We start from the raw sequence: 19283 nt of genomic DNA on the forward strand, positions 1-19283 counted from the left end.
ACCATTAAAATCATCATTAATGGCTATTTGATGGCTACAAATCACAAAAATTGCTGGCCCCCTAGCACTCCTCTTTTATAAAAATTAAGTATATAATGAAAAAGGTGAGAGTTGAACCCACAACTTCTCTCATGTAGTAATTTGTAATAAATGAGTAACCACTAAACTAATTAGTAGGGATGGCAAAAATTTCCGACAGGGCGGGTATCCGCGGGGATTTATCCGCCGGGGAGCAGGTTTGGGGGGAATTTTTTCCCCATGGGGGGCGGGGACGGGTACCCGTATAATAAACGGGGTGGGGGCAGGGGGAGAGGTCTCCGCCCTGTGGGTATCCGTTTATTACCCGTGATTGTAAAATTACAAAAATGCCTTCGTATATATATATATAAGTTTCTTGAAACCCTATCCCTCAAACCACACACTTTGTGCCTCTCTCTCACCCACTTCACTTTCACTGTCTCACACACGAGCCTCTCTCTCACAGTCGTCTCACTCAATCTCTAATCTCCAACACCTCCCACCTCCTCCTTCTTCCTTCGAACTGCGTCGCCGGCGTCTTCACTCTCAGTCCCTCACCTTCTTCTGTCTCTGCCGCCGCTCACCTTCCTCCGTCGCTGCCGTCGCTCACCTTCTTCCATCACTGCCGCCGCTCATCACTCTTCCTCCGTTGCTGCCGTCGCTCACCTTCTTCCATCACTACTGCCGCTCACTCTTCCTCTCACTACTTTGCTCATTGCTTGCTGCTAGCTTCACCGCCGCCTCCACCTCTGCTTCGCAACGAAGCCTCAGATCTGCGACGATGATGACAAGCTTCCTCCAACAACGCCTCTGCTCCACGATGCCGATGACGCTTCTCCCACCACGACTCTAGGTCGCTCTACTCAACGACGATGACGACGACTATGCTCTGTCGCTGTGGCCGGCCACCTTACAATAAGTTGGATGTTTCTGTTAATTGATTAAATTGGTTTTAATGTATGTTTTGATTTTTGATTGATGAAATTGCTATGAAATTGGGACATTGGAGTTAGGGTTTAAATTCTGTTTATGTGATCTGATTTTAGATTTAGGGTTTTGATTCTGTTAATGTGAAATTAGGTTTATGTTTAGGGTTTGGATTTTGTTGATTGATAAATTTGGATTAGAGTTAGATTCTATTGCTATAAAATTGGAATTAGAGTTTGGATTCTTAACTTTTTACTGTAAAATTGGATCATAATACTGAGATTTTTGTGAAATTGTTGTTATTTACTGGATTTTGTTCTTTTTAAATTTTTTCTTATTTGTTTCCTCAATTTCTCCAAACCCCGCGGATATCCGCAGATATCCTAATATCCAGCGAGGACGGGGCCCCCGGTACCGTCACGGGGACGGGGCGGGGACGGGGAGGGTTTCTGGAGGCGGGGGACATGTCTTCGCCCCATGGGACCCGTTGCCATCCCTACTAATTAGTTAATTTAGTTATTTAAAACATTTGTATATTTATAATATGTATGTTTGTAATTTTATGTTGGATTTTTTTAAGGTTTTATTATTTTTAATTGTAATTTTAATTTTGTTTTTTATTTTTATTTTATTAATATGTATGAAATATGAAATGATTGAATTTTATATTTACTTTGAAAAAATTTGATATTTCTGCGAGCAAGGTAGGGTAAGGTAGGATTTAGAACTTTAGGATACGGATAGAGTTAGAATTGAGAGATTCTCAACTCAGATAAAATAGGATAGTGTTTTAATAAAATTTTCAACCCATAAATAGGCTTAAATTAAAATAGAATTCATACCCTACTAGTTACCAACTCTAGTCATTAAACGTTCTGGTGTTGTGTTATCTAGTACTTAAAAGTTTTACTTTAAACTTATATGTCTAAACGCTCGTGAATAATGAATTCATGATAGATGTTCTACTATTTTAAAATCTCCCCAATACTTTAAATTAGATTTTAATCTCTCAACTACATACGGAGTCTACTGTATTAAGGTTTTTCTTTTTCTTTCTTTTTTTTTAAGGTGATGTTACTATTGAAGTCCAACCGATGAATCAAATGATCAAGTAAAGAAGATTAGTTTCTATGAACAACTACTTTTATAAGTATACAACACAAATGACAACGCAACCAGTACTAACCTGTTAAAAAATATACATATTTTCTATGGCTTTAAAATTTTATAGTGATAATACTTTTGGAATTTTTAATACAAGAGATTTTTAAACCATTTATATAAGGCTATATACTAATATCAATTCATTCAAAACTAAAACGTTTGTCCTTCGATGAAAACTTCCTAATTCCCTTAATAGACAGTTGTATTTTGGTGAATTTAGCGTCATTTTGGATTGATTTTAAAAAGATATATTTAAATAGACTTTTTAAAAATATTTTTTGTTTTTACTTTTTTAAAGTTAAAGTATTATTAATTTTTTTAAAATAACTTTTTTTTAAAAAATATATTTAAGTATATAAAAATATTTTTCTTACTCAAATAAGTTTAGACACTAGCTACTTGTGTTAATAAAATGCAATTTATAAAAATACGGATTTTAGTTAAAAGATATTTTAAGAGCGTTGATTAAAAGAAAATAAAATATAAAAAATTGATCTTTCAAATACTCTTTAACAAGTATTTTACTTAGCAAAATTCTAAAATTATTTTATTGAAAACCCATAGGCTTTTTTATGACAACTTTAGAAACAATGATGTCACGTAAATCAAATTTGAGGCACGGACAACTTTGGTCGGAGTGCTTCTTTCCATAATTGTCTTTTCCCCCTTTTTCGCCGCTTGATTTTTTGTCTGTTTTGAATATTATCAAAGACATAGTAAAAAGTAAAAAATTTAATTTGTTAATAATTGGTCTATCAGAGAATTTTTTATTTTTAATATTGGAGTAGTAATGGTGTTTTTCTTAAATGTAGATTGTTGGGGTGTTATATTTAAATGTGGGATCGTTTAACTAGAGGTACAGAAATCGGACCGACCGATTTGTGAGAGATACACAAATCGGTCCCAGGAATTTCTTAGAGGTACACAAATCGATTCCAGGGATTTATGTTTAAAAAAATTAAAAAATTTTAAGTACAGAAATCAGTCCCAAGAATTTGTATACTTCCACAGATTTAAAAAACACCAAAAATTACCATGTTAAAGTATATTATCACTTTTACTTCCATAACAAAAAAAAATTAGCCTCTATCAAAAACCTGAATTCTTCGTAGTAATTCAGTATATTTTTTTAAATAAATTAGATATTTTTAATTTTAGACATTACAAATTTATTCATACTATATTTACATATACAATACTTAAAGATTTTATTTACTATTTCACCTAACTAAATTTGGACAATTTATATAAGTAAAACATTAGAGATTAAATTTACATAAATATAATTTTTTAAAATAGATTACATTCGTGTCCTGATTTAATTTTATGTAAACTGTGACAACTTCTCACAATTTACAATTTTCATGTAATTCGCTACATTCTATCGCGAATTACGAGTAACAGCCGCTTTCTAATCCGTTATATCCTGCCGCAATTTACGTTGAAACTCACACAAAACATAAATCTACATCCCTACCATAGTTTATGTTCAACAAAATTGAAGCATAAATTATTACAAAATGTAACGGTTTATAAACAAACAGAATAAAATTGTCGTTTTTTATTTTTCGTGTGGGAGAGAAAAACGTGTATGACAATATGGTGTGAGGAGAGAAGTGTTTTATTTGGCTATGGGATGACACAAATCGGAGGTACCGATTTATTTACATTGTTTTGTCTTTTAAAAAATACAAATCGGACCATCCGATTTGGAGTTTAATTTTTTCTTTAAGCAAATCGGACCCTCCGATTTGTAATTTATTTTTTTCATCAAACAAATCGGACCGTTTGATTTAAATAAAATACCATGTAAAAAAAACACCTAATTTTTCAATAACAATGCATTACACATATATTTAATCAATATAAAAAAAATTAGCCTAAAATTATAAACAGTGTCAAGAAACAGAAATTTATAAAAAAATAAATAAATAATTTACAATTAAAATATCATTGATAAGACCTTTTTAAACATTGTGGGACCATTACCTCTTAGCCTGCCTCTTCTTTCACTCTTAATTTAAAAAAAAATATATTTATATATATATATGCAAGAGGTATAAAACTTTTGAAAAATTAGCGCCAATGGTATATTTGGTGCAAATCGAAAACTTTTAGGACAAAATTAAAACAAAATAAAACTTAAGAGTATTTTTGAAACTTTTGTTAAACTTCAAGAACAAAAAGTATATTTTATCTATATTTTAATTATAAATTTCTGTTTTCTGATGCGGTTTATTATTTTATTCTACTTATTCATAATTCACTATATTCCATAGCAATTTATGCTTCGATTTCGTTGAGCATAAACCGTAATAAGAGTGTAACGGTTTATATTTTATGTGATTTTGAACATAAACTAAGTAGAATATAGCAGATTAAATTTAAGTGGGTGTTTGCTCATAATTCGCAATAGAGTACATCGAATTATATAAAAATTATAAATCATGGTAGGCGATAATAATTTACATAAGAGTTAAAATGTAACTTGTTTTCGAAAATTATATTTTGTGTAAATTTGACCCGCAAAGATTTTATTTATGTAAATTATCCAATAAATTTTGAACCGAAATGCACTTATTACAAAGTATATATAATGACTACTAAACTAAGATTTTGCGTGTATAATAATAACTTCAACACGATTTTTGCATGAAGAATATGAGTACAATAATTAAGACAATAATAGACCCAAAAAACAGAGAGTCACAAATTATATAGCTGAAAAGACATCACTTATCACTATGTTCAAAAAATGATAAATGAATCACTTCACCCGAAGATAACATTATGTTGTCCTTCTTATTTACGAAATTTCAATAATTAAGAAGTTAAAACTACTAAAGTCCTGATAGATTTCACAGTGAGCGTAATTAAATTAAACAAAAATCTAATAACCTTAGTTACAATGATAATTATAGTTTGCTTGAATTTGAGGGGTAAAATTCTCTCTGGAGAATCAATATGTATGATTGATCAATAACATACAAATAGAGGACATAATTTTGATTTTGATTTTTAAATGGCCCACATTTGAAAATTGGAATCCTCTCATAGGAACCACACCTTATGGCCAATCGCATTGGCATTATAAACTGTTGGCATTCAATTATTCTATGACTTGGGAATTGGGATAGTAAAGAATTTTTATTTTCACTTAGCTGGATATACATTAACAAACTAGTATATAGTACAAAAAAACAAAGAAAAGTGGCAGGGAATCATAAAAGAATCTAAAATGAAACATAGTAAACATAGTACAAAGAGCATTTGGCATTTGACTTGATGAAATTCATAATCATCAGAACCTTGATCTACATTCAGCAGGAAGGCCCTGTGGGAATCGCTTGAAATCATTGCAGTAGTTATAGATCATGAAATACTTCTGAACCCACCTCAGCCTTCTCCTTCCAACTGCGTCAATGTCACTTGTTTCCCACTCAGAGGAGCGCGTGTTGGGCCTCAGAGAGGCTGATGAGAGCTGCGTGGCCCTAAAGTTTCTGTAGTATGCAGTGAACGGTGCTTTGGCCCAATCAGTCTTCACAAGCCCACCTCTCGTGGCCCAATCATCTGCGTTCCACAGACTCGAATAGATTCTCATTGGTTGTTTCTTTGGGAAAGGAACACCCATAGATTCTGCGTTCTTGAAAACCCTTATTGGGATGTTATCAACCAAGAATCTGCATCATTATTATTATTATTAATAAGTTGATTAAACCCCAATTTTATATATATATATATATATATTAGGAAGAGTTTCAAGTGTACTGGAAATATCGGTGTCCCAATTATTTTAACCGTTGATTTGAATTATAAAAAATATATATAATATATATTAATTAAAATCAACGATTAAAACAATTGAAATAACAACCGGTGTTACTGGTACATTTGAAATTTTTCCAATATATTATTCAATGTTGTTACAAAATTAAAATAAGTATAACTTATAGTATTGAAGAACTTACATGATATGTTGGGGCTTCCAAATGACAGAGTAAGTGTGGAAGTTCTTGGTGGGATCAAACCAAAGGTGGAACTGTTGCTCTCTGTCACCTTTGCCTTGGGTGAAGATGTTTGTGTGCAGTGTGTAAGGGTCACCGCTTAAGTTTCCCAAGAACTCGAAATCAATTTCATCGTGTGTTGGACCTTGTGATGATAACTGCACCAACACGTACAAGCACTCTTGTTATGCATGCTAATTACTAGTTAATTAATTAATATATGCTTTTATTAATTCGAAGCCACAAAAACAACTATGGTTTTGTATGTCACGAGCATTTTAAGCACCGCTTAGTAGAGTTACCAAATCGGTTAATACTTTAAGGTTATTTTTTGAACTTTGAAAGCAACACATATACATGGGAATGAGAAAAACAAACGAATAAAGCAATAGTTGTTGAGAAATTAAAGCAAAATTCTGTAGCCCATGATAATAGAATAGCACTTCTCGTGAATGTACAGTTAGAGTTGGAAAACGATTGATGTGTCAAGTGTTCTAAAAAAGCTGGTCAATCATATATGCTCTTATTCAACACAAACAGAATAAATCATTTTACTTCACCAAGAATCAATACTTTAACAATTAAGTAGCTTCTTTCAAAACAATATGTACGAAAAAAAGGGTTCAAAATTTATGTCATGTATGTAGTTTTGGTATTAATTAATTAAGGAAATTAAAATTGAAGAGGTAATTGATTATTATTAGTAGTAACATACGTAGTAAGCAGTGACAGTGCCAGCAGAGTTGCCAGCAACAAGCTTGAGCTGCATATCAATTCTACCAAAGAGGTATTCTCTCTTTGATTGAAAGCCAGAGCCAGAGACTCTGTCTAGGGAAAGAGATAGAAGCTGGCCACCGCCAAATATCTTGGCACGGTTACCACCCCATGTTAGATCAAACTCTTGGTTGAAGTTACCTTCACATGAACCCACCATGGTGCTGACCACCACTAACCCAATCACCATAATACCCACATAGAACCCATTATGATTAGTACAAGTAGAACCCATTTTGGAAACAGAGAGAGAAAAGAAAGATACAGAGAGGGAAATCTTGCTTCTTGTGACGAAATAATGTGTTACAAAGAGGTGTATTTATATGTGTGGGCAAAGGAAGTTTTGCATTGGCTGTGTATTTTTTTTTATTTTATATAGAAAAGTTTAGACAAGGGGAAAAAACTTGGCTAAAAAATTTTGATATGAAAATAAAATAAGTGATATACTTTAACATGGTAATTTTTGGTGTTTTTTAAAATTGTGGGAGTACACAAATCGGACCATCCGATTTGTGTTTAAAAAAAGTAGAAAAAATTCAGAGTACACAAATCGAACCATACGAGTTGTTTGATTTTAAAATTTTGCTTAAGAAATCGCATGGTCCGATTTGTGGTTGGGCAAATATAAATTTCGAAAGCCAGAAAACGGACCCTCCGAGTTGTTTGTTGTTGTCAAGTTTTCATCGCTGTGAAGCACCTGTATTCCCCATGTTCGAGTCTAACACCACTTTTACTTCCATATTCAAATTAAAAAGTGAAAAAACTTTCATAGGTTTAATATTCATCATTTTAAAAATAAAAAATCTATTTTATTTCTATATTTTTAAATAAAAATCAATGGTTAATAATCGATTTTGTAAAAATTACTTTTTTTTTGTAAATTAATAATCATCTAATAAAGTAGTGAATGGACAAAATTTTTATAGAAAATAATAAAAATATAAATATTAATTAATTATTTCTTGAAAAAAAATAATATTTTATAAAATTTGAGTTTATCTTTTAATAACTATGTCAATTATCTCCGACTTAAATATGATATATGGTATGGGAGGGGTCAGTGAGCATTAACTGGGGACCTTGAAGTTGTAGGGGCCTAAAGCTGGTGCCAGCTTTGCAATCCATGAAAACTGGTAGCTTTTGTTTGGACATTGGTTACACTTAAAATTCAATTTTTTTTGGGTTAGGGTTTGTGCAGAGAATGCTAAGTAAGTAACTAGGTACGTGAACAATGATTGTGTCCTTCACATATGTGTGTAGACCCCATTTTAGTATGATTTGGAACCAAATAATTCTCTTAAGAAAAAAAGAAATTTTCATGGTGGATGCCAACTGGGTTGTGATATTGGAGAATAAAGCCACGAAGGTATTTTACTACTTCACGGGACCACCAATCATGAATTATGGATCCACTAAGATAATGCCATCTGGCAAGGTTCATATCTGACTCATTATAATATAATATAATATGTTATATTATTATTGCCCTTGTATTTTCATTTTTCAAGAAGTCAATTTTCATGTCGATATTATTATTTTTTCAGAAAAAAATTTCTCATTTTCTAATTTTGTACATTGCTTATGTTAAGACTGATTTTATGAAATTTTCATATTCTACTTAACAATTAAAAGAATATGTTCCAATTTAGTGTATACAAAATAAGAAATTTTTTTTTTGGTGACTTAAAAGAAAATAAACAAAAACTAAGAAAGAAAAAAAAACAAGAAACTGCTTAAGAAAGGCAGTCCCACTGAATACTACTCTCAAACTCCTTCCAAGGCAATGGAAGCTCTACTTGGGGAGAAATAGTCCTCATTGCAGTCTTTGTCATGATGTCTGCTACTGTATTTGCATCTCTCAAGATCAACCAAAGATCAGCACGCCATTTCCAAGACATGATATCTCGGATTTTTAACACCAAAGGATCAATAAACCCAGAGCAATCTTGTAAATTATTGACAATAGTAAAAGCCTCCACACAGTCTGTCTCACATATAATGTCTCTTTGTCCCGAGTCCCATGCTAAAAGAAAGCTTCTCCAAATAGCAAACAACTCTCCTTGCAAAATGCTACGACTCTCAATTGTTCCCAGACAGCCTCGTTGCCACCTTCCCTTCCAATCTCTGCTAACACAAGCAAAACCAACTCGAGCACCACTGCCAGGATAGCTAGCATCACAATTAATCTTAAAGGTACCCACTGAGGGGGGAATCCAAGAGCCACTAATGGTTGAGGGGATAGATAGTCGTTGCAACTCAAAAATATTTCGGAGCTCCTTTTCTAAGGACAAAGCCATACCAATCACCTTGTCTGTGGTCCAATGCTCGTGAGGATGAAAGATCTCGTTATTTCTCGAACACCAAATCCACCAGAGACCAGAGAAGAATCTAAAGGGGCGCTGTTTGCTATTATGTAAGAACCAACTCATCAAATCCACTGGTTGATCGGAGATCCCTAAAGCTTGCCAAACAAGTTGGGCTTTTGGACAATCCCGAATACAATGTAAAACCGACTCCTGACTTGAGAAACATCGTGGACAGCTATCCGTGTGCGAAATGCCCCTTCTAAAACGAAATGCAGCAGTAGGAAGAGCCTCCCGAAGACATAGCCAGGCCAAAAATTTGTGCTTTTCCGGAACATGTTGACGCCAAAGCCAAAGCCAATTACCCCTATCCTCTCAACTAAACATCTTCTTACCGAGTCATAAATAACCACTATGAGCATCATAAACCTTTGAGGCCGCACCAGTCCAACCCCAACCGACCTCTGAACCAGCTTGAACATCTGGGTTGTAAGAGTTAATGTTGCTCTGCAGAGACTGATTCAGAGGAGAATAGATATTCTCAAGGTTCCACTGTCCAGATGACCAAAGGTCCAAGATCCTGAGATCCGAATCAGAAATGTGAACATAATCCATCTCCTGACACAGTCGCCCCTCTCTTCTCCATTTACAAAACCAAAAGTTCTGTTCCAAATCCCCAATGCACCAACTAAAACCTTCCTTTAGGATATCCCAAGCTCGACATATACTCTTCCAAACATAAGATCCCCTTCCTCGAGACTGACTAAAACAATCATCCTTAGAAGAATGGTATTTTTCCGTCAACAGTTGAACCCATAGCTTGTTGGGATGGTGAACAAGTTGCCAAACTAGTTTTCCAAGAAGAGCAATATTGACACAAAAAGGATCTCTAATTCCTAGACCTCCAAACTTCTTAGGAGTGACCAACACTTTCCAGTTAACTAGATTCAGGCCTCTACCATCAGCTTGACCCTTCCATAGAAAGTTTCGCATCATGGATTCTATCTTATTAGTTACCCCTTTAGGGAAGAGAGATACTTGCATGCGATAAGTAGGAATCGCAGTCACTACCGAGTTGAGCAAACAGAGTCTGCCTGCCTTATTAAGCAATCTTCATTTCCAGCTGGCTAGCCTTCCCCGAATCTTGTCCAAAACATCGTTGAAAGTTGCGCGTGTCACCCGAGAGTGATTAAGGTTCACCCCTAAATACTTGTCCAAGTTCTGAACGAATCTGATGGAGGAGACTCCAGTGAAAATATCTTTTATTTTGATACAAAATAAGAATTAATACGGAATAAAAAGCACATTAATTGAGTTAATATTTTTTTTATTTTGTTGTCTGTATTAAAATAATTTTTAAAATTTTAACTTCATCAATTATGTTTCTAAAATTACAGTGTAATAAATTACTTAATAAAAAAGAATTAAAATCATACTAATATGATATATTTTTTAGATAAAAATTCAGATGCAGTTAACTTTATGCGAAGTTAAAATATAAAAGTCGGTTAAATAATTTAAGGTCCAGTTTGGAGAAACAACTTAATTAAGCTTCTTTTGAAAAAATAACTTAAATAATAAATAATTATATTAAAAATAGCTTATAAAGAAGTTATTTTGTATTTGGATTTTTAGTTCTAAAAGTACTTATTTTATAGAAATATGATAAAAAATAGAAGTATTATGAGAAAAATTATTTTTTTTAACTTTTGTATAAGCTCCTAAATAGCTTCTTAAAAAGCCACAATTTGATTTTAAAAATTATACCAGATATTAATACTACTATTTTTTATAAGTCAAAAACTAAAAAAAAATTACTTTTGAAGTTCCCCAACAATTAACAGATTTGATTATATTATCATCTAACAACTTTTAATTATCAAATTTACATAAAGTTAACTGTATTTAAATTTTTACCATATTTTTATCTGATTTCAACAATGCAATTAGTATGATTAAACTATTTTATTACACAATAATCTCAGAAATTAAACATAATTCCATACTAATTGGTTTGAATGTTCAATTTCATCCAATGTAGAGTTCCAAAAATGTTACATTTATTGACACACAAGAGAATAGTCACGAGACCGCCAATGACATGGCATTGGCATGGTTATCCATTACTGCGATGGTGATAACCCTATTTTCTGCGTGCTTGCGCTGTCTCTGGTTGTTGCTGCATAGTTCAGTTTTAATTTGTCTTTTTTAATGCTGACAACGGATTTGGTCACTTGGATGTGAGTGACATCGAAAATAATAAAATAAAAAAAGAAGTAGCAAACAAAAATTCAAACCCATATGCATTTATTTCTCACGAGTACGGCGCTCATTTATCTACTTTGTGTGGCAGTTTATTAATGAGAAATTTACTGCTCCATGAACTACAATTCCTACCACTATAATAATGTTGTTTATGGAAATGAGGGTCTCCATATTGGTACATTGTATAGAATAAGATTATAGCAATCATAGCAAAGTACAACTCTAACAAGGGCTAACAATTATTGTTGTTGTTTCTATTCAATTGGAAATTACGATTAGCCCTTTAAAGTTTTGAATTCAATGAAAATCTAAACAATCCCGTTACGTTACCAACAACATTTTTGTCAACTTCTGCCAACTATTATTTATAATTATGTTTAATAGAAATGTCTTTGTAGATGTGTCTAATAAAAATGTCTTTTTTATGACTGTGTTTAATAAAAATGTCTTTATAGATATATTTTTTGAATGTGTCTCTTTATATATGTATTTAAAATATAATAATTAATTATTATTGACAATAAATTGGCAGATAATATGTTGGTACCTATACTTTTCCAAATTTAAAATACATACACATGCATTATCTATCTAAGTTTAATACCTTAGCTTGTAGGTTTTTATTATTGCACGTGATAACTTTTATTACCATTCAAGACAAATGAATAAACTACTATATGTTGATCAATCATATTCTGAATGAATTAGCGTTAAGCGTCACCTTCCACCTCATGTTAATTATATGCTTCCCTAATTAATGACTGATTATTGTAGATAAATGAAGATTAAGTAGAGGCACATGGAGATTTTCAGTGGGAATTGGGAATCAACTTATGGCAACCAGCTAGCAGAATCCACAACCTTTAATTTCTATTCAAAAAGCCACTAGAATGATGATGATACCTTATTTGAAAAGCAAGTTTATTTTGTATATGTGATTGTTAGAAGAAGTAGGCACTTCTAATGGACCTGAATTTTATGTGAATGTATATGTATAATGGGTTGTTGGGAACTTAATTAATCTTCACCTTTTCCTTTGATTTATTATGTCTTATTAAAAAGAAAAGGAAAACATGTTTTCTTTTGCTAATAGATTAAGAAGCATACTAGTGCAAATCAATCCCATAAAATTGATGCTTCAACCATCCATCCACTTTTTGTTTTATTTCCTCTTTTTAAAAAGAAACTTTGGGGAATTTAGGAAGGAGCCTATAAAATGGTACACTTGAGAAAGCCAATATATGAATTAATGCATTCAAGTTATGGGGTGTATTGAAAGTGACTTTTTACAAAATTAAAGAGTAAATGAAACCAAAGACTAACCAACGAGATGAATGTGAGTACAGAATTAATAGATAGTTAAATTTGCTGGATGCAACTATATTGGTTGGTCACAATGATCTTTATGATCGAGATTAATTAGATTAATGTCACACATATAAATATAGGTCCATTAAGTAGTCAAAACTACTTATTCCCTACCAATACCAAATCACAGGTTTTTAATGAAAAAGCAAAAGGAAAGATCGTAAAAATATGAGTTCTTATCCCTGGCTTAAATCAATCATGAAACGCGCTCTCTGAATCTTTTGTGGCATATATAATATATGCTTTTGGCAAAGATTAAAGTAGGTGCATGTCATTAATTATTGACAATAATTGTGTAGTAGTTAAGTATATATCATGGATGCATCTTATACTTTTCACTTGTAACCATAATATTCTCTTCTAAGATGGAGGAAACATACACTAGAGATATAAAAATTAAGGTATATATAATATCTATATCTATATTTTAAAATTTTAATGTCCGTGATTTAGAAACCATCCATATATAGCAACCATAAATTGTAGCTGAATTTGAATTTTGAGATTACAACAGTCTCCTTTAACATAGGACAGCTAGGATTGTGCTGGCACATACACAGGGTGATGAGTTGAAGAAACCAAAAAAATGGGTGGGAATGGAATTTGAAATATGTATGCATGGAAGGGTTAGAATAATCCTAGTACCTTCTAATCATAATGAAGTTTAATTTCAATTTAGAGAATTAATAAACATAAAAGATAAAATCATCGTGTACGTGTTCTTTTTTGTAGTAAGATTTAAAAAAAAAAAGAAACAAATTATTACAAATTACTTTAACACTTTATTTTTTCTGCATATACGTACGAGTGAATCTAATTATTAGTGGATGTCCCTGCACCTAACTTTCAATATTCTTAGCTTGTCAACATGACTTTCTTCCTCGAGTTGTTTCGCCAAACAAGCATACCGATCCAAAAATTTTCCAAAGTAATGGAGGCATTAAGATTTGTTTACATCAACCAATGACTTGGTCATTATAAATATGTTTAAAGCATGATTTGCTTTCGAACTTCAAAAAAATTTTGGATGACATTTTAAAAAGGATTTACAAAGCAACCGTATTTAATTTAGAGTACTTACGAACTTCAATTTTTTTTTTACCAAAATAGCAATGTATTAAAAAAAAAACTTGAGAATAATTGAACGTGACAATATAGTAAATAATTTTAGATGTTCGAACATTTCTATCGTTATCATAATTTTGAGACGTTAAGTCACTCAATTAAAAAGACCATGCATGCATTTAGTTTACTTTTATTATTATGGTATCATGCATGCATCTTTTCAGTATTTTAGAGGTTGATGAGTAAATGTTTGTTGGTTTCCATAGATGAATTTCATAGTTACGGACAAATCAACAGAAAGAGACCTAGCAAAAGTGGGTCCATGACCATTTGAATGAATGTTTCATTGTTTTGTGAAATTTCTGAAGGAGCTAGTAAGAGTGAGAATATTTCATGTATCAAAACAAAATACTGTAGTAGTTGGCAAGTGAAGAGTGATATTCCTTGGGGTTTGAGAAATTCCTTTGGGATAGGGACTCAATATCCACCTCCCCAACAATAATTAAACTCGTGATTTAGAACAAGTCCATGTCCATCTGCTCGATTGAACAGAGATTGTCCTTTCCAAATCCCAATAATGCATTTCATAAGGGCAATAAAAGTTAGGAAACATTTCAAGTGCACCAAGAATACCGGTACTCCAGTTATTTTAACCGTTGATCTGAATTATAAAAAATATATATAATATATATTAATTGAAATCAACGGTTAAAACAACTGATGTACCGATACTCTCCGGTGCACTTAAAATGTTTCCTAAAAGTTAAAACTCTATTTATAGAACAAATCAACAGAAATTCAAAATTCCAAGTAAGAAAGTATGATGAATAGTTATCAAATCATAGGAGGTAGTTATTTGAAAGATCAAAATGAAATATCATTGGCAACAACAAAAAAAGTCAGTTATTCATCACCGAAATCTGCATCCCATCACTACTTTAAATTTGATATGGATTTTTTTAGGCTATAAAACTTGAGATTGGGTAGGCCATTAGAGCCAGACTGTTTTTCTGACTTTTTACTCTAAGTCTCTAACCCATTGCGTAAGGCAATTGTCACAAACACAATGAAGCTGTCTTTACGATATTGACAAAATTTTGAAAGAGAAAATAAAAATATATGTTTAATATTATTCTTTTCTTTTTTCAGTGGCAAGCCAGTCCAACTTCCATGACAACAATACAAGATAAGGGAATACAATGGCTTCATTGAAATTTGCAGTCTCATATGCTAGGAAATATAACATCCACCGAAATTTGAAAATATCAAGGTTCAGAAAATAAAGTTTGCTAGCCCAAAATATTGGTTCTTTCTTAACTTACCTCCTGAATTGTTCTTTAGCAAATGCTATTGTCATGAATTACCATGTAAGAACTTACCATTAAAAATTCAGCCTGATAGCATTGTCTCCATCAATTGATGCATCTCCTAGTATTACATGAAATTTCAGTTGGAGTACCTATGCATGACTATGTGCTAAATATCCACAATTAAAGTGAGCTGACAGTGATTCTGAACTATGAAGTCCACCCCAACCTAGTTGATGATTGATAACTAAAAAACACAGGAGAAAAATGAGGAAATCCAAACTCCAATGACAGATTTTGCTTTATAGTCCAGAGTTGGTTATATGCACAAAGCCCTAATAACTGTGTGTACCAGAAGTATGAAAGGTCGGACGAATGAGCAAATTTCACTTGCGGATCACGGTGTCCTCTGCTTTCTGGGATCAGTTGAGACATCAAACCCAGGAGGTATAAAAACAACATCTTCCCATTTCGATGTTGAATTTTCCTGCAAAATTATAGCAAGTGTGTTTACATTAACGTAACAGATAAGACCACAGTAATGTGTAAGTGAATCAAGGTCCTTGTGAGTTTTCTTCTTCTTCTTCCATTACACACACTCACCTTCATTTGCTTTATTACATCTTCTAGAGTGGCAACCTGGAACATAAATCGCAGTAAGTCAACCAAAACAACAGGTTAGTGCATCGAAATTAGAAGGGACTGTTGTGAACACTTGCACTCTATACCTGAATATCCCCTTGCCTTAAAGTGGGGTTTAATTGATTCTGATCACTGGATGCCCTGTGAAGTGATTTTTCTAGGTCCTCCTGTGAGAATTTCACATGCAAGAGAAAAATTCCTCAGCTTCATTAACAACTACCTAAATTGTTACAGAAAGGTACATCAACTACACCTTTCTGAAGAAAAGTGGACGATATCTTTTATCCTGGCTCTTCAATATCAGACTTTTAGACTGAAACACAAGGATGAAACAATTCAAAAGATCAGCTCAGAGATTTAAGCAAGAAAATAAATGGAAGAGGCCTTGATTGAAATGAAGCACAAACTATGCTAACAATCTTATATGCATCATCATTCTAAGTACATTTCTAAAAGAGTTGAACAAATCCAGTTCAAAAGGTCTCTAACTCTATATATGATTATCAACCCTTTTTTCCCGCTTCATAAATCATAAACAGAAAAGATAAATCAACATTATTACATATTTAAATATTTAGATCTAGCTTCTAAGACTTTTAAACTTTCAACACTGATGAGTATTACCAATTTACCACCACTCTCACTATAGACGCATACAACACTACTCATCTCTAATTATTGTATCATGTAATCAAACTCACACTTAAATGAAAATCGCATCTATCTTAAGTCTTAACCCAGCATCAGCTGTTCATTGATGCTTCACAAGTGTAGAGTATAACATGTCAACTAAAATAGTTCAAATTCCACATTTTCATTATTGTAATTGTGTTCTTCACTTCTTCTAAGACACTACAATTTTTTTATTTCTGGGTCTAAAAACAATGTCCTTAAGCTTTGTCAATCCTGAAAGAATGGCTGTAGGCATCAATAATTGTTCTTTCATCAATTTTTTTGAGAATAATTTCCACTTTTCCATAGCAACAAATAAGCAGCTTATCTGGAAAAGAGCTATTGAGGCTGTCATTGCTGAGAAACCAATCTGAACTTCGAATAACATTTTCTATTTTTTTCTATATGCACTTCTCTATTCCGCAATCTTTTCCTAAAATTCATATAGTGAATTGTTGTTGCAACTTTCAAAATCAAACATATCACAGCACCGAAAACAAAAACTCAAATGAGATATACTAAAGCAGCTGAGAGAAGAACCTGGAAAACAGGAACACCAGGAAAGCTATTGGCAGCAAAGCCAGATTTCTCCCTCACCTGTGTAATGCACAAAGCACAAATCATTACTTTCTAACTTGAACCACAAGTAACAGCCCAAACAGGGCTATTAAAAAGTTATATCAATGTAAGAAAATTGAACATCAATACACAATATTCAGAACTCACTCGCAGGGCATTCTTTACTTGAGATTGCTCAGGTATCAATCTAAATGCCACGCCATTCACCTTCAGCTGGAAAACCTATCAGAAACAATAGTTTTTGTTTTTAATACCAAAACGGATGAAATTGAAATTGAACGACGGAAACGAGAATGCAATGAAGAAATTAGGGAACCTTGTTGAGCGCAACGGGAACAACTTTGGAGCCGTCACGCATGCGAGGGTCTACGGTTGAAACCTGGCGGAGCAGAGCTTGGGCGTCGTCTTCGTTGAAGCAGAAGAGGCCAAGATTCTTGCCGGTGGAGGCTCCGGCAACCAGCAAGAACTCCTCCGACGCGTTGCTGAGCGCGTACACGGGCACGCCCTCAAGCCGCTCCTCGATTGCCTCCCATGACATGGGTTGCCTCGGCATCGGCATGATGCTCTGACCGACCCGGGCCCACGGTGGGCTCAATGTTGGGCCCTGGAAGGCCCGGTGGAGAGCGGAGAGTGCGTTGTGAAAGGGAGGGCGCGCGTGAGGGTTGTTATGGGCGAGTGCAGAAAGGTTTGTTTGGATATCGGAGAGTGCATTTTGGAAATTGGAGAAGCACTTATCCAAGTTCATAGCTTTCTGCTTCGGATTAAGGGTTTAGCTCAGAACTCAGTTCGGTGACTTTAATTTCAGAGCAAATCCTAAACCCTCTATGAAGGAGAAAGGAAGAAAGGAGACAACGACATATGTTTTTTTTTTTATGGTAGTGCTTGAAACAATGATGGGCCTAAAATAATGGGCCTCTATTTATAGACCTATAGTCCCTCTGAGCTCCTTTCATAATATTGGGCCTATACATATAAAAGCCCTCTAGCCCAAAAGTTTTGGGCCGTGTGTCTGAGGTTCTTGAGGATAGCAGAGTGGGTTTTTCTTTGCATCATGTAGTTTTCTTTTATCGATTCAATGAACATAGAATTTTTTTTTCTGAAATAAAATAAAAGAATTATTATTTTCTCAAATCTAATATTCCAACTTTAATTTTAGGAATGCGCTTGTTACGATGGGTAACCGGAGATGGTGGGCTGGACTCGCTAGGTTGGCCCAATCGTCTGAGGAAGGAAGCCTTCGAGCGGGTCTACGCCTTGGGGGCCTCCGTCCGACTTGTGAGTATGAGCGAGTGGGGGTGGTACCTGCAAAGACACTCCGATGCCTAAGTCAGCAAGGGTGTGAGCAGGTCTAGAGAGTATTGGGACTTAGAGATACCTGAGAGATGTCAGTGTATTTATAGTGGTGAACCAATAACCACCGTTGAAGTAGTGCCACTTTTTTAGGGTGATAACCGTCCCTTTATCTTAGGGAGGTTAAGATATGGCTCCTGGAAGTGGTTAGAGAGATTCTAGGGGCAGTTACTCATTTAAACGAGTGATTATCTGCTAGCTAACCCTCGTCCCCGACTTCTTTAGGGTAAGTCGTGATAAGAACCGACTTCGCAGGAGGAAGGTCGGTGCTAGGCGAGGCTCAACCCTTCGGATTGGGCCTTTTATTTGGACCTGGGCCTTATCATTGGGTCAGGGTATGAACAGTGCCCCTACTCGAGCCCAATTTCTTTTAAGATTTGGGTTCGAGTATTCTACTCGGGAACGTAGCCGACTTGGGAGGGAACCGATGTGTTTGTTTGGAACCGACGTGACTTTCGTGACTTTTGATTTTCACAGTTATGTCTAATCAAACGTCGCGTCTGTTAGAGGTTCGCGTAGGTATTAATTACCTTGGTAACGGTGCACCCATTAATGACTGCCCCGTTTTTACCATTATGCCCCTAACGTGTTTACAAATACTTTCCCTCTCTTTCATTGTTTCGTTTCTGCGATTTTTCAAATTTTCTCTTCACCCGTTTGTGCAGAATTCTTGCGTTTGAAGGCTTTCATTTCCTCCAACCTTTTTCAGATAAAGGTTAGATTTTTCTTCTTCTCCTTTTGCAACATGCTTTCTGTTTGCATGCTTTTATTTTTCGGATGGATAGGTTGATTCGTAGGTTTCTGTTTGATTCCATACTTCCCCCTTAGAGACCATGTTTTTTGAT

General features: G+C 33.9%; 2 protein-coding genes across 2 annotated transcripts; both read right to left on the bottom strand.

The window, feature by feature from the left end:
• Nucleotides 1–5237: 5237 nt before the first annotated feature.
• On the bottom strand, nt 5238–7300 carry LOC112736265 (xyloglucan endotransglucosylase/hydrolase 2). Its single transcript, XM_025785640.2, has 3 exons — nt 6829–7300; nt 6078–6271; nt 5238–5789 (listed from the first exon to the last, which is right to left on the bottom strand). Exons 1-3 carry the CDS (start codon nt 7120–7122, stop codon nt 5411–5413), a joined length of 867 nt encoding a protein of 288 aa, XP_025641425.1. The 5' UTR covers nt 7123–7300; the 3' UTR covers nt 5238–5410.
• A 7873-nt stretch (nt 7301–15173) lies between these two features.
• On the bottom strand, nt 15174–17975 carry LOC112736267 (protein TIC 22-like, chloroplastic). The gene is made up of 7 exons (XM_025785641.3): nt 17405–17975; nt 17236–17310; nt 17050–17106; nt 16091–16150; nt 15924–16004; nt 15799–15834; nt 15174–15682 (listed from the first exon to the last, which is right to left on the bottom strand). Exons 1-7 carry the CDS (start codon nt 17831–17833, stop codon nt 15593–15595), a joined length of 828 nt encoding a protein of 275 aa, XP_025641426.1. The 5' UTR covers nt 17834–17975; the 3' UTR covers nt 15174–15592.
• Nucleotides 17976–19283: the final 1308 nt, after the last annotated feature.

Source organism: Arachis hypogaea, chromosome 13 (assembly GCF_003086295.3).
Source record: "Arachis hypogaea cultivar Tifrunner chromosome 13, arahy.Tifrunner.gnm2.J5K5, whole genome shotgun sequence".
In the NCBI taxonomy this organism is placed as follows: domain Eukaryota; kingdom Viridiplantae; phylum Streptophyta; class Magnoliopsida; order Fabales; family Fabaceae; genus Arachis; species Arachis hypogaea.